At 39.5% G+C, this 12,571-nt stretch overlaps 2 protein-coding genes across 3 annotated transcripts in view; one reads left to right on the top strand and one right to left on the bottom strand.

Annotated features, from left to right (window-relative positions):
- The first annotated feature begins 359 nt into the window (after nucleotides 1-359).
- On the top strand, nucleotides 360-5,260 carry C1H18orf21 (chromosome 1 C18orf21 homolog). Of its 2 annotated transcripts, none has more exons than XM_064429786.1 (5): nucleotides 360-487; nucleotides 601-623; nucleotides 1,300-1,499; nucleotides 4,455-4,663; nucleotides 5,067-5,260. In XM_064429786.1, exons 1-5 carry the CDS (start codon nucleotides 414-416, stop codon nucleotides 5,218-5,220), a joined length of 660 nt encoding a protein of 219 aa, XP_064285856.1. In that variant the 5' UTR covers nucleotides 360-413; the 3' UTR covers nucleotides 5,221-5,260. The 2 variants fall into 2 exon arrangements, with proteins under 2 accessions (XP_064285856.1, XP_064285850.1); XM_064429780.1 differs by having other exon boundaries at nucleotides 368-487; nucleotides 601-889.
- A 2,273-nt stretch (nucleotides 5,261-7,533) lies between these two features.
- RPRD1A (regulation of nuclear pre-mRNA domain containing 1A) overlaps nucleotides 7,534-12,571 on the bottom strand; it is a 43,079-nt gene continuing 38,041 nt past the window's right edge. The window contains exon 7 of the mRNA XM_064429777.1: nucleotides 7,534-12,179. Within this exon, the coding sequence (XP_064285847.1) occupies nucleotides 12,030-12,179 (150 nt within the window). The 3' untranslated portion in view covers nucleotides 7,534-12,029. The remainder of the gene's footprint in view (nucleotides 12,180-12,571) is intronic.

Genomic DNA, 12,571 nt, shown 5'->3' with positions numbered 1-12,571 from the left:
AGGTGCCACAGGAACGCATCCAGGTGGGATTGGAATGTTTCCAGAGAAGGAGACTGCACGACCTTTCTGGGCCAGCCTAAGCGCTCTGCCGAACTCAGCGTAAAGCACCTCTTCCTCACGGTTTTTCCCCTAAGGTTAAAGTTTCCTTTCCTATCGGAAAAACTTTTCACTCGGCCGGGGACACGAGCGGCTCCCGGGGCGGGTGTCGGGCTCCCAGCGGGCTCGGGCGGGCTCGGCTCCCGCGGCCGCTCCGCGCTCGCTGTCCGGCCCCGGGCCCTCATGCGGGGCCCGCCCCAGCCCGGTACCCTCTGCCGCGGCCGCGGAGCCGCCGGGGCTCGGCCCAGCGCTGCACATCGCCCGCCTTCCTTTCTCTTCCCTTCCCATCCCTTCCGGCGGGGCGGGCGCTCGGCGCCATGGGGCGGCGGTGGCAGCTGGCGGCGGCGGAGCAGCTGGCGGGGACCTGCCCGGGACAGGCGCGATTCCTGCTGTAAGGAACCGCGGCGGGGCGGGGACGGGCGGGGCGGGAGCCCGGCGGCGGGGCGCGGGATGTCCCCGCCCGTGCCGGCGGCCGCGCCCTGACGCTTTCCCTCTCTCCCGCAGGTGGATGCTCCGCAACTCCCGAGGCGAGTGAGGCGCCCCGGGCGCAGGCGGTGGAGCGGGGCCGGAGGAGGGGGCTCCGGAGCCGGGCAGCGGAAGGACAGGAGCGTGGGGATGAGTGCCCGCTCGCCCTTTGCCTCCCTTCTCCCCGTGCCCCTGCGCTGCCGGCAGCAGTGGCGAGCTCGCCGGGAAGCGGGGCCAGGTGTCCCAGGGGGTTTAGGGAGAGGCGCCCGAGTCCAGCTCCGGCAGCAGGAGATGATGAGGCAGATGCCAGGAGCGAGCCTCTTGTTGGGTCTGAAATTTATCTCGAAGAGTTTCTTCGTTTTAGCCTGAGATCGTGTCATTTTCTCACACTTAAAATGGGCAAAGAGCTTTACAAGGCCTTGGTGACCCTGATGTGGTAGACGATTGTAACTTTGTGGAGCTCTTTACAGAATTGTGAGCCTCTAGAAATTTTTGGGAAGGGATTAAATTTTTTCAAGAAAATCTACAGTTACATATTGTGAAAACTTGTGCCATGCGTTAACTTCCTCTGAATTGTGCTCAGCTGAGCACATTCTGGTGCGCAGCTTCCTCTTGTGTTCTAGTGGCATCTTAAACACAAAAACATATACCTAGGTAATGTTAAAATTGAAACACACAATTTTAAAGTTTGCTTATAGAACATAGTTATTTTATCCTTTTGCTTTTATTTATCTGTAGGTGACGAACGTGGATTAGAAAGGGTATGTCCTTACTGCTTCCAGTTCCTGGTTCCTGACAGCTACCGAGTGCGCCTCAAACCAAAGATGAAAGTGACTCCACAGATAGAGAAGGTTCTTAAACGAGAGGCAAAGAATCATAAGCTTAACATGAAACAGACAAAGCTTTTGAGAAAGTACAGGGAGTCAAGAAGCATTCTGGTAAGGACAGTTATTTGGAACTGGCATGTACATGACATTTCCCTAAATTTCATGTTCCTATTTCAGTGGCAAAAAAAGAAGATACAGAAACCTTTCTCTTAGAAGAGGAGCCCACACATTTCTTTTTCACAGGCATAAGACTCTTCCTTTCTTTTTTTGGAATAACTTCTGTGCATAAATGACATTTTTAAAATCTACCTTCCACAATAGATAGATCGTGAACACAAGAACAGTAAGCTTTTCTTGTCGAAAAAATACCCTATGACCCCACATGTTAGAGAAGCTACACAAACATCTCATTTACTGCCTTTGTTTCAGTTTATCTCTTGTTGAACAAATGTTTTGACACAAGCTTTACTTCTTGTATTTCACTAGCCTCTCGTGGCTTCATCAGATTATTATTGCCATCTATATTGTATTAATAGAATTTTTTACTTTTGTCTGAATGTTACTGCTTATAGAAACTCTCTTAAAAGTACACTACAGAGGTAATTTCAACAAGTTGATGTTTTTCTTGAGGCCTCAGTTATTTTTCCTAAAAGCACTCAGGAATGTGACATTTAATTACTATTGGAAGAGTAATAGTAAACATTTTACCTAGTGTTGCCAAGGTATGTACTGTTTTTAAAACAGGTTATGTTTTAAAATGGTTGTTGTAATAAATGAGACAGCACCCTATTGTGCCCAGCAGTTGCTGGCACACTTGGAATTTTCTTGGATAAGAGTCTGGTGGTTACAGGAGTAAATTTTGTGAAACCAAAAATGATTAAAGAGTCAATTAAAAATTTTAAACTGAGGAATATATCACCAAGGGTTTTGGCTGTCAGAGCAAAATAAGAGGCTTCATAAAGGCACTCTCCCCAAATTGTAGATCGAAGTTGAGCTTCAGAAAGGACATCTGAAAAGGTTCTTCACCCAGAGGGTGGTTGGGCACTGGAACAGGCTCCCCAGGGAAGGGGTCACAGCACCAACAGGAGTTCAAGAAGCATTGGGACAACACTCTCAGGCACATGCTGTGATTCTTGGCATGTCCTGTGCTGGGCCGGGAGTGGAAATTTGATGATGCCTGTGGGTCCCTTCCAGCTCAAGAGGTTCTGTGGTTCTTCAAGTGGAAATGTTTGCTTTATTTTTCTGGTGTCACTAATGTTGAGGGTACATTAAGAACTGTCCCTTTAAGCACCTGATGAATAGAGCAGTGTCCTATGAAATGATGATGGGCTCTTAGACTTTCTGTGTAGCTGGAGAGTGTTTGTTGGGGACACACTGTGCATTCATGTGTGTAGTTTAAAATTCAGTTTAAATAGGTCCAGTTTAAACTCTGGGTAATATTTTGATCTTGGTATGTAATTACAGTTTGCTGTACTTGTGTTTTGTTCAGTTTGAATTTGTCCTGTGGATTATGATTTAAGTGTTTCTTGTCTTAAGTCTTTAAAAATGCTGTCAGCAACTGGCAGCTTTCAAATTAGCAATGTAGATCCCTGTAATCTAATACCTGAGACTTGTGCAAATGAAAATTCCAGTGTGGTTGGAAATTAATGTGAGCAATAATGTGACAGCTTGAACCTCTGAGAACTTTCTTAGCAAGTAGAACTTGATTTTAGATTGCTTCTGTCATAAAAAGGCATGTAACATAGGGACTGTTTCAAGGCTCTAAAAATTTTTGAAGTGAACTGCTGATCCATTTCAGGGAATGGAAATTAGCTGCGAAGTGCTATGATTAATCCAGTAATTCCTTCATTGTAAAGTGGTCACCTCCATTTATATTCCACGCAGTGCTAAGTCACCATGAAATGCTGAGTTTGTTTCCCACCTGAATTTAATTTAGAAGAACTAAAAATACATTAGTACCTGAGCATTAAAATAGTTAATGCTATTTCTTTTTTTTTAGTTTGTTAGGTTGACAAAATACAATGTCTAGAGGAAGTCAAAACACTTAACTAAAAATGTTTCACTTCAGCATCTCTAAATGTAATTTTTAATAAACTATCTGAATTTATACACTTTGAAATGAAGAATGATGCGGTGTAGATGTTTTCAAAACTGCTTAGACATTTTTGTGACAGTCTTTTGAGTATGTTATTTTTAACCAGAAGCGTCACATAACTGTTTTTCTGTCAGTCTAATTGGTGCCTCAGAAAGCTGTCTGGCTGTATTACTTTCATATCTCTTAGTATGAGTAGTTGCCATGGCAGTAAGGGATATCAGGAATGCCTGACAGCCTCTGACTGGGTGATGTGATCAGTTCTGATGCACCTCTCAGCCTGGTGTGCTGCTGAAGTTCCCCGCAGCCTAGAGGTACACAGAGAGAAGAGAAAGTGCCCTTTGTTTAGAACATCCTCCTTATTGTAGTAAGTACTTTTGCCCTAATACAAAGCCTTGTCTTTGTTCACTGAGACTTGCTGTTTTTAGTAAAATGGATGACTGGGTTTGAGAGTTTGGTAGTTTAAATATTTTATCCCAAGATTCCCTGAAAAGTGTGCAATATAACTTCATTGGGGGTAGAATATGCTAATGAATTTAGATGGCACAGAATGTCACATTTTTTAGCTAGATTCCCAATGTATAGGAATACTCCAGTATACTCAGTATGTCTTGTACACTCAGAATATGATTTGCCCAGTTCAGGTGCTGTTTCATGCCTTGACAGGGCTGTTCTCTGTATTTCACTGTACAATATTACATTCAGCAGTATGGGTCTCCGGAAATTAGTTTGTAGGGAATTGGAGTAATCTCTAGATAAACCCATAGGACTTGTTTGGCTTAAGAAGCCTGAATTAAAATATGAGTTACAAAATGTATCTTTGTACTTTTTAGTATCTCATGTTTCACTTAAGCAAATATTTAATTTGTGTCATGGTATTTGTAGAACAGTTTGGATAATTCTTGTAATGGCTTTATAACATAAAGGTGGAAAGACTGAAACACAGCTTGATACTTCCTTTCTTCTCTCCACAGCTGGTTACTTGCAAATCTTGCAACAAAACAACAAGATACTATGGTAAAAGCAGGGATTTTCTGGCAGCCAAAACACAAAATTGTGGCACTCCAGATATCAAATCTAGCCTGAAGACACCAGATGTAAAAATTCAGTCTGCAAAGAAAATGACACCTGCAAGCTGCAGTAGGTTGGGATCGAAAGGGAACACTCCCTCATCCCTTTCCAGGTACCTGTTTCTTTCCTATTTAAAGCAGACCTTTGCCAAGTAGAGTGTATTAAATCCTATTTATTTTACATCAGTCATTTAATAAAGTTTAAATTGATAACTTAGTGTGTTTCTCATTTGGTATGGTTGAAGAGATCAATTTTAACTTTCTCACCTTTAAAATCAAAGATTCTCATGAAAAGCCACTGTGTGCAAAGAATGCCCAGTTACATTTGTGTCTTTAATACACTTTAATGTCTGTCCTAAAATTTGCATGACAAACAATTCTGACTGCACCTGCACATAAAAATACACGATTTCTCTTGGATATTTTTCACTCAAATTATATATGTGTGCTTTCACAGTTGCTTTATGTTAATTCTGATTTCTCCCCGTTAAGACATGTGAATCTTTTGTTTTTCAGGACACGTGAATCTGGACAGACAACAACCAACTCTACTTCCAAGACTCCCCGAAATTCCAAATTTCACTTTTCTAAGCTAAAACGGATGCTTGACCTAGAAGAAAAAGAGAAAAACCAGAAGGCAGATTTCAAAACCTTCTTGACTTTACTTTAGTTATATATTATTTCAAAGTAATAAAGATTACAGCAACAAATTTGCTCCAGTTTTAGTAAATCAACAAAGTGATTTCTTTCAAATGCAAGCTAACATCCTGTACCTTGTGGAAGCACAGACCATATTTTTTAGAAGAAAGGTCTGTTTTTAAGGGGAGTGATAGTCTGCCAGAGGGAGATGTAAAGATAGCCAGTTTAATATGCTTGGGAATCTTGAACATGTTTTGCAGTTTCTGATGCCCCAAGAATTAAAAGCCAGAATTTATCCTTTGAGGAAGCTGATGATGACCCCATCAGGACCATTTAATTGTCAAGATTTTCAATTTATGTTTGGCAAGAGATGAGAGGAGAAAGTATAAAGTCCCTGTTCAGGTCTGAGGTTATAGCCTGTCCTGCATACAGTCTGCAGTGAAAGTTCTGTGGATGGTGCTTCATATTCGCCCCTGAGAAATAGAGCCAATTAGTTAAAATCATTTACTTTCTTGGATTTAAAGGTCTGTATTTTCCTTTTTCTTTTGCTAGTTTAATGAATAGTTTACTTTAAGTGCCTTCAGACTCAGTGAACACTGCTTAAGAAATAGGACCAGCAAATAACTTGGTGGACTGGGAAGCAGTCCAGGGCAGGGGAGAAGAGTTTGTTGTAAACTGTACTTAAGAGTCTCAGAGATTGGCATATAACCTTTTTATATCTCCTGTACACTTGCACAATAACTGAAGGATGCACTGCTCATTGTCTTCTATGCACGTGTAGGATAAAATGAACTGCCACTCTTTAATCAAAATACAAACCTTGGAGTGTTGTCTTTTCCAGTGTAGAACTTGGCATTAATTAATCTGTTGCTGTACTTACAATCCAGTCCTCTGGAAAAATACTTCATTTTGTTGATGGAAAACATTCATTGCACAAAAGTGTTTGAAAATACAAATTTTGCACTAAATTTTCCCATTAAAAGTACACACATTAGGTACTGCTGTGCTTCCCGTGAGGCCAGTGTGAAACCTGCACAGGCATCTGCTGTGTTTTAAGGTGCCCCAATGTGTTTGTTAGATCAAAGCACATTTCCCCATTGTCCCTGTTTACAGTACTTTTTACACATCCTGTGGTCTCAGGAGCGTATTCTTTTTAGATAAAACTGCAGAGAAGGGATAAAAGACATGAAGGGGGGAGTACAACCAGTGTGCAGAGAAAGCTAATGGGTGATCTATCCACAGGATCACAGGAGAGCTTGTCTAAACTATGCATTTCCAAAAATGTTTTGTGGGTGGTAGGCACTGAGCTACAGACATTCTGAACACCAAGTGTTGTTACCTTTGCAGCACACTTTGTTAGCAGAGATAGAGCCTTGTCATGCTCCAAACAACATATTTTTTTTCTTTGGAATTACCAGAGTTATCAGATACATCAAGATGTGGTGTTAAAAGGGATTGTTATTGTGAGCTATTAGACTTTATTCTGGGAACAAAGGGAAAGAAGTCATTCAGTACGTGCCTTTTCTTGTTTTACAAGTGTACTTCAAAATGCTGGGTAGAAATTATCTCCAGTGCTTTTACATTACTCCTAAGCCTTTAACAGAGTGTTTTTTCTGTTAACTGGACTTTCACAGAATTGCTCAGAAAGACAGACACACATACCTATAAACATATCTCTATGCATAGTATATGTAGGTATATACATACCCACATATCAGAGGCTGGTATGCAAACACGTACTACATACGTGCACGTCATGCACTCTTCCCTTCAGGACACATTACCTTCCTGTACTTGATGAAACACTGAAGGCTGTGGCTGTGAGAGACTTGCTGAGCTCCCCTCCAAGCCACTGCCAGGCCACATTACTGGCTTGTGTTTGAAGAGCTGGAAGAACAACTCAAGAGAGGAAATGCCTTCACTGATTTCAGAGAGGCTTTGTAAAGTAAGAGCAAGGTCTTCTTTAAGCATACAGCCCTGCAAAGAAGCATTTGATTAGAGACTGGGAGTTATTTCCCAGCTCACACAAATTCTACTGGGCAAAGGTACGTGTATCACTGGCAGTTCTTGTACCACACTGAAAATTTACAAAATGTGTTTTAAAATAACCAGCTCAACTAAATTTACAGTTCTAGAGATAGAACCTCAGACCCTTTAATACACTGCTTTCTCACCAAAAACTGTCACACAAAATACAGGGAATAATAAACCTTGAAATTAGTATCAAGCATTTCCTCAGCATCACCACTGAGATGAGATTGTGGCTGTCTCCTGAGAACAGGAAGCAGCTGACATTAAAGCCATTTCCCACCATGAGACTGAGAAGGCAAGCAGGGAACAATAATTTTCAAAGATGTTTTTACAACAATGTTTTATTAAATATGAAAGAGCGTACATACAGGTGTAATTCTGAGGACATAAATTACACAAGGATTACAGGTTCTGTCAGAAAAGCACAATAATGAAACATTACATTTCAAACTTTTCTTGTTAGCTTTTAACAAATAAGTCTATTTCTGTTGCAAACAAGTAATGAGTGCTATTGAACTTTTGCAAATTCCCACAAAAACATCATGCTTAGTAGGATACTTCAACTATTGTAAATATGAAGTCAGAATTAGATTCCTAAATAACACGATGGAAGAGATTTACTACTTAATCAAGATAAATGACACACTGAAATAGGAGCCGAGACAAAATTGGTCATTCATTAGAAAAAAATTCCACTTCAGACACTATGTTTGAGTCTGCTTTCTTTACTTGCAGGAATAATCACTGTGATTAAATGTAATGAGCAGATAAACTGGCCTAAATATTTGTAAATCTAACCATCAAATTTTAGACGTGCTGGTTTTCACTGATTTTCACTGAAAAAAACCCACACCCACAGATCTATTTCCTTACATTTCAAAAGGCTCTTCTGTAGAAGGCCAACCAAGCCTCCGTATGATTTCCACGTCCTCCATGGTCATTGCACTGCTGGCTACTGCTTCCTACATATGTACATCCCACCTATGTGTTCAGGGTCATCACTGAAGTACCAGACTGAGTTACCACTGAGATGTGAGAGCAGAACTACTCTGTGCAAGTTTTAACACAATGGTTTTTTTAAAACTTCAGGTAAGCAGGAATGTAATTTCATCATAATGAAAGCTCTCAATTTGACACTCAGAAGACTAGTCGGATAAAATACATAATAAGCATGTGGTTTGGGTTGTGTTGCTAGGGATTAACAGAGGTGCTTTAATATATTAATACAAACATTAAGAGAGTGAATCAGACAAACTGGTATTACTGCAGGCTGTAGTCTAATTTCCAAAAGAAGTCATGAAACATAATTTCTAAGAATGGCAATTTTTGTAACTAAGGACTTCACATTTATTTTTAAAACCACAAAAGTGGGGTAGTATTCCTGATATCTTTCAAAACATTCTGCAAAAAACACAGTTTGAGCCTGCAAACACTAGAATATACATACAAGCAGTCCCAGTGACCTCCAAGGTAAGCATTCTCATATGGCAAAGTGTTGCAGGAATATCTTTGCTTTTTTTCAGAGAATGCTTAATAAAAGTGCAATATAGTGAAGCAAATAATCTAATTACTATGCCTTTATTATTAGATGAAAAATATTCAGATATTTTATAATTGTGCCTTTTGCAGGGCAGGCATTCTGCATTGCCTAGAGCCAGACCACAATAGAAGAGGTAGGCAGGGCATGCCCACACATTTTCTTTCCCAGGATGGCAACACCCCAAAGCAGTTCTGTGGTACAACCCCACCTACAGATAAAACACTGTGCTGCCCAGTCTCACAGTTATTTCTGTTTTGACAGAAGCTGACATGTGGTTTGCTTTACCTTTCCACCCAGGCATGTTCTCCCTTTTGTCTCCTCGGCACCCTACTCTTCCCCACCCAGCCTCTTTTCTTCCTGAGATGTCAGAAGTACGTACATTAAGCTTTGGAACCTGAGAATTTGGAGGTATTTTTTGACACTACAGGGCTGCATCTGTACTGTACCATGCTATCTCCCGCTATACTATTACAGTTACAGTATAAATCTCCTAACTACTTGATACCCAATGCCTTTCCCATATAAATAAAAAAACCCCAGCGTACCATTCAGCCACTAATATATGACACTTGCTCTAAGAGTGACCTTAGCCTTTCACAAGCCCTCTTTTCCAAACAAATATCGAGGGATCATTTCCAAAACCCCAGCTATGAAAAACTCCTTGAAGTAAACCATTTCACAGTAAAACAAGGAAAAATATATCTAAAAAATAACTCTCAAAAGTAAAACTTATATACAGCAAGAAAAAGTTGAGTTTTTTTCCTCACTCTTTTATCAGTTCTACATTAACTATAGATAAGCAATGTTATCACTAGGAGTTATGAATAGGAAAAACAAATCCAGTGAAGTGTCATGGTTTTTTAAAACCTTTGAGAGATCAAGAAAATTCAGCAGTCAACTTTATTATTATAACTAGTTTCAATTCAGGCAGCAAAAGATTGTTTAAGCTTAATTCCCTATGATTCTGAGTAACCAATATAGATCTTTCAGTGCAGTGTAATAAGCCTTGTCACTGCACTTATAATCACCTCTGGGCACAAATTAAGTTTTCTATGGATGGAATTCAACCATGAACTCACTATTTATGCCTCTTGTTTTATGATTTGTTTTAGAATTCCTAATAGAGTAAGCTGGTTTCATATTTACCACAAATTTGGTGCTATTCTTTAGCAAAACTGAGCTTTAACTGCAACTGCAATGCACATACATGTGTGTAAGAATTTATGTGAAGAGTTTAACATACTAGAACAGAAATATTTAAAACATTAAAATTGTATCAGAACATTTTCTTATCAACAATCTACACTGAAAGTGTTATTCAATTTTGCATATTACACTTAAACTAAAGAAACTAATCCTCTGGATTCAATATAGTCAGCTTTTTTGTCCTATGGAATGGAAAATTGCCACTCAAAACCTTGAAATTTTGGACCTGTAGTGAGCTCTGATAACTATTTTGTGCACTCCTATTTATCAGTCAGAATTTTTTAGAAAATCAGTATTCTACATTGCATGCTATGGACTGCTATGTCAACAGCTTTTATGTCTGTCTTTTCAGGCTTTTTCCCTACTTAACTGAGGTCTAATTCATGGCAACTTCCATGAAAAAAGGAAACTGGACTGAGATGCCTATGTCCAAGTGTATCTATTTTAAAGAGAGTGGTTATTCTCCATTCACATCCTACTAGTGATTAGCCCTGTAGAAGCCAATAACAAGTGACAGATAACTACCTTGAAAATTTTCACTCCAGGACTATTTTGACTTGTTGTGGCTTTTGAAAAGAAAGAACAGCTTTTTGTAAAAAAATTTGCTTTCATGTGAGGTGTATTAAACTTGTAAACTGTGAACTTATCTGGTACAAAAACAATGCCTGACAAGTGCAAAACCATGAACAAAATGCAATCATAAAACAGTCCTATGATGTATCCAACTCAAAACGCTTGCAGCCCAGGTTTTTTAGGTCATCAAAATGCCAAAGGTACAGGTAGGCATTTTTAAAATTGCTCAATGATTTCATGGCTCATTCTGATGAATTGAAAAGCCATAACTTTCTGGCAACATGCTAAATGCCTATCTGTATCTTTAAGTTTTTAAGTGAACTTAAAAGCTGATGCATAGTATGGAAGCAAGGATTCTTCAAAAATTCAGCTGTTCCCAGAAAAATACCACATTTATGCCACGCAACAGTTTTTTAACTGGGCAATAGTTTTCTGCTGTTTGAGTTATACACAGGCCTGAACAGTCTCCTCCTGTTGTGTGAGAAAAAGACAACTGAGATTTAGAAATATTTGCTGGAGCAGGTGAAGGTGGGGAGGTGGTAGTCCATGCTGGCCTCCAGGGTTTCTCAGTGGAAGAGGATGTACAGTACAGCTGTATCACCATTTTGTTGCATGTACGGATGGTACATTGTCCAATTTTAATAATGGGCACTTAGCAACTGCGACGGTTTAGAGAATGACCTTTCAATTTAATTAAAACTGTAAAATGGCTTCACATTTCTGGGATTAACCTTTTTAGATGGAAACAGATGTTCCAGAAAGGGATTAGATTGCAAATGAATGGTCCCTTGATTTAGAAACTAAGCTGCTGTAAAAAGCTACAATTTCAAAACATAATTAAACTGGTCAATTTTATAGTTTCTACATGCTGACTTCTAAATGATGCAAAAATATTGTAGTATTTTGAGTCGTTTGAAGATCTGCTCAGTGTAACATGATTAATATTTTCCAATAGAAAATTGGTTGTTAGCATTTACTTCAAAAAAAAACCACACATTGTTTTGGGAGTGGGTAATTTAAATGTAATGGACAGTAAGATCACTTTTAACTTTTAACTTTGCATTAAATTGCATCAGCCTTCTTGCGAACATAAGCCTGTGATTTCCACATTTCACTCTCTCACTAGTAACGGAAATGTCTCAAGTTAGAATTGTGTTTTCATTATATATTGATCTACATTAAATACAGGGTACATAAGAAAAATCTTAGCATGTTTTTTTACAGGGCACCCAACTAAAATCTTTACAAAAGATAATTATTCATTCTTCCATGTAACAGACAGAGATGCCACTTTTATAAATGTACCCTTATGTTCACTCACCAATAAAATAGTAAACAAATCAACTTTTTAAACCATTTTTTATAAATTATTAAAGTATTTTTACTGACACTCTGCAACAATATACAAAAATAATACTACAAGAGTACCGATCGGTCTGGCCTACCCCTCATTTCACAGAAAAGCAGAGGTTATGGGGGATGTTTGGTAATCAGTCATCGCTGTAGATGTCTCCTGCAAATGGTAGGTGCACGTGGCTGCCCGTGACGTTGGGAAGTCGAGAGAGATCAGGCAGGTTCTGGATGCGTGACCTGAGCTCTTTCCGTACTTGGGACACTCTGGCTAACTTGCGTTTATACTCCTGTAATGCAGAAGAGTTCAAGATGAGGTTTTATTGCTATTACCATCCTTACTGCTTACTGCACCTGTGATTTTCCAAACTAAGTATTCCTTCTGCAAGTTAGGTAAACAGTCTTTAACAGGTGAGAACCCAGACATTTGGGTATTTAGGAGGCAGAGGTATCAGCTCTAGCATTTTCCCAGCAATGGACTTCAAAAGCATAGCCATGGGATTATTTTGGTTTAAATTCTAAGAACATAAATGATAAAAAAGGAAGACAATCCCAACTAACACAGCCACAGGCTTTTCTCCATGTAACTAGGAGAACAGGATTATTCTAAAAACTTAATTAAGGATAGTTGTTAGACATATTCTGCTACCAATAACAGAGGCTGGAAGGATAAACTTACTGA

Source organism: Passer domesticus, chromosome 1 (genome assembly GCF_036417665.1).
Source record: "Passer domesticus isolate bPasDom1 chromosome 1, bPasDom1.hap1, whole genome shotgun sequence".
Taxonomy (NCBI): Eukaryota; Metazoa; Chordata; class Aves; order Passeriformes; family Passeridae; genus Passer; species Passer domesticus.
Note: the sequence above shows the minus strand (reverse complement) of the source record. Positions and strands in the feature narration are given on the sequence as shown.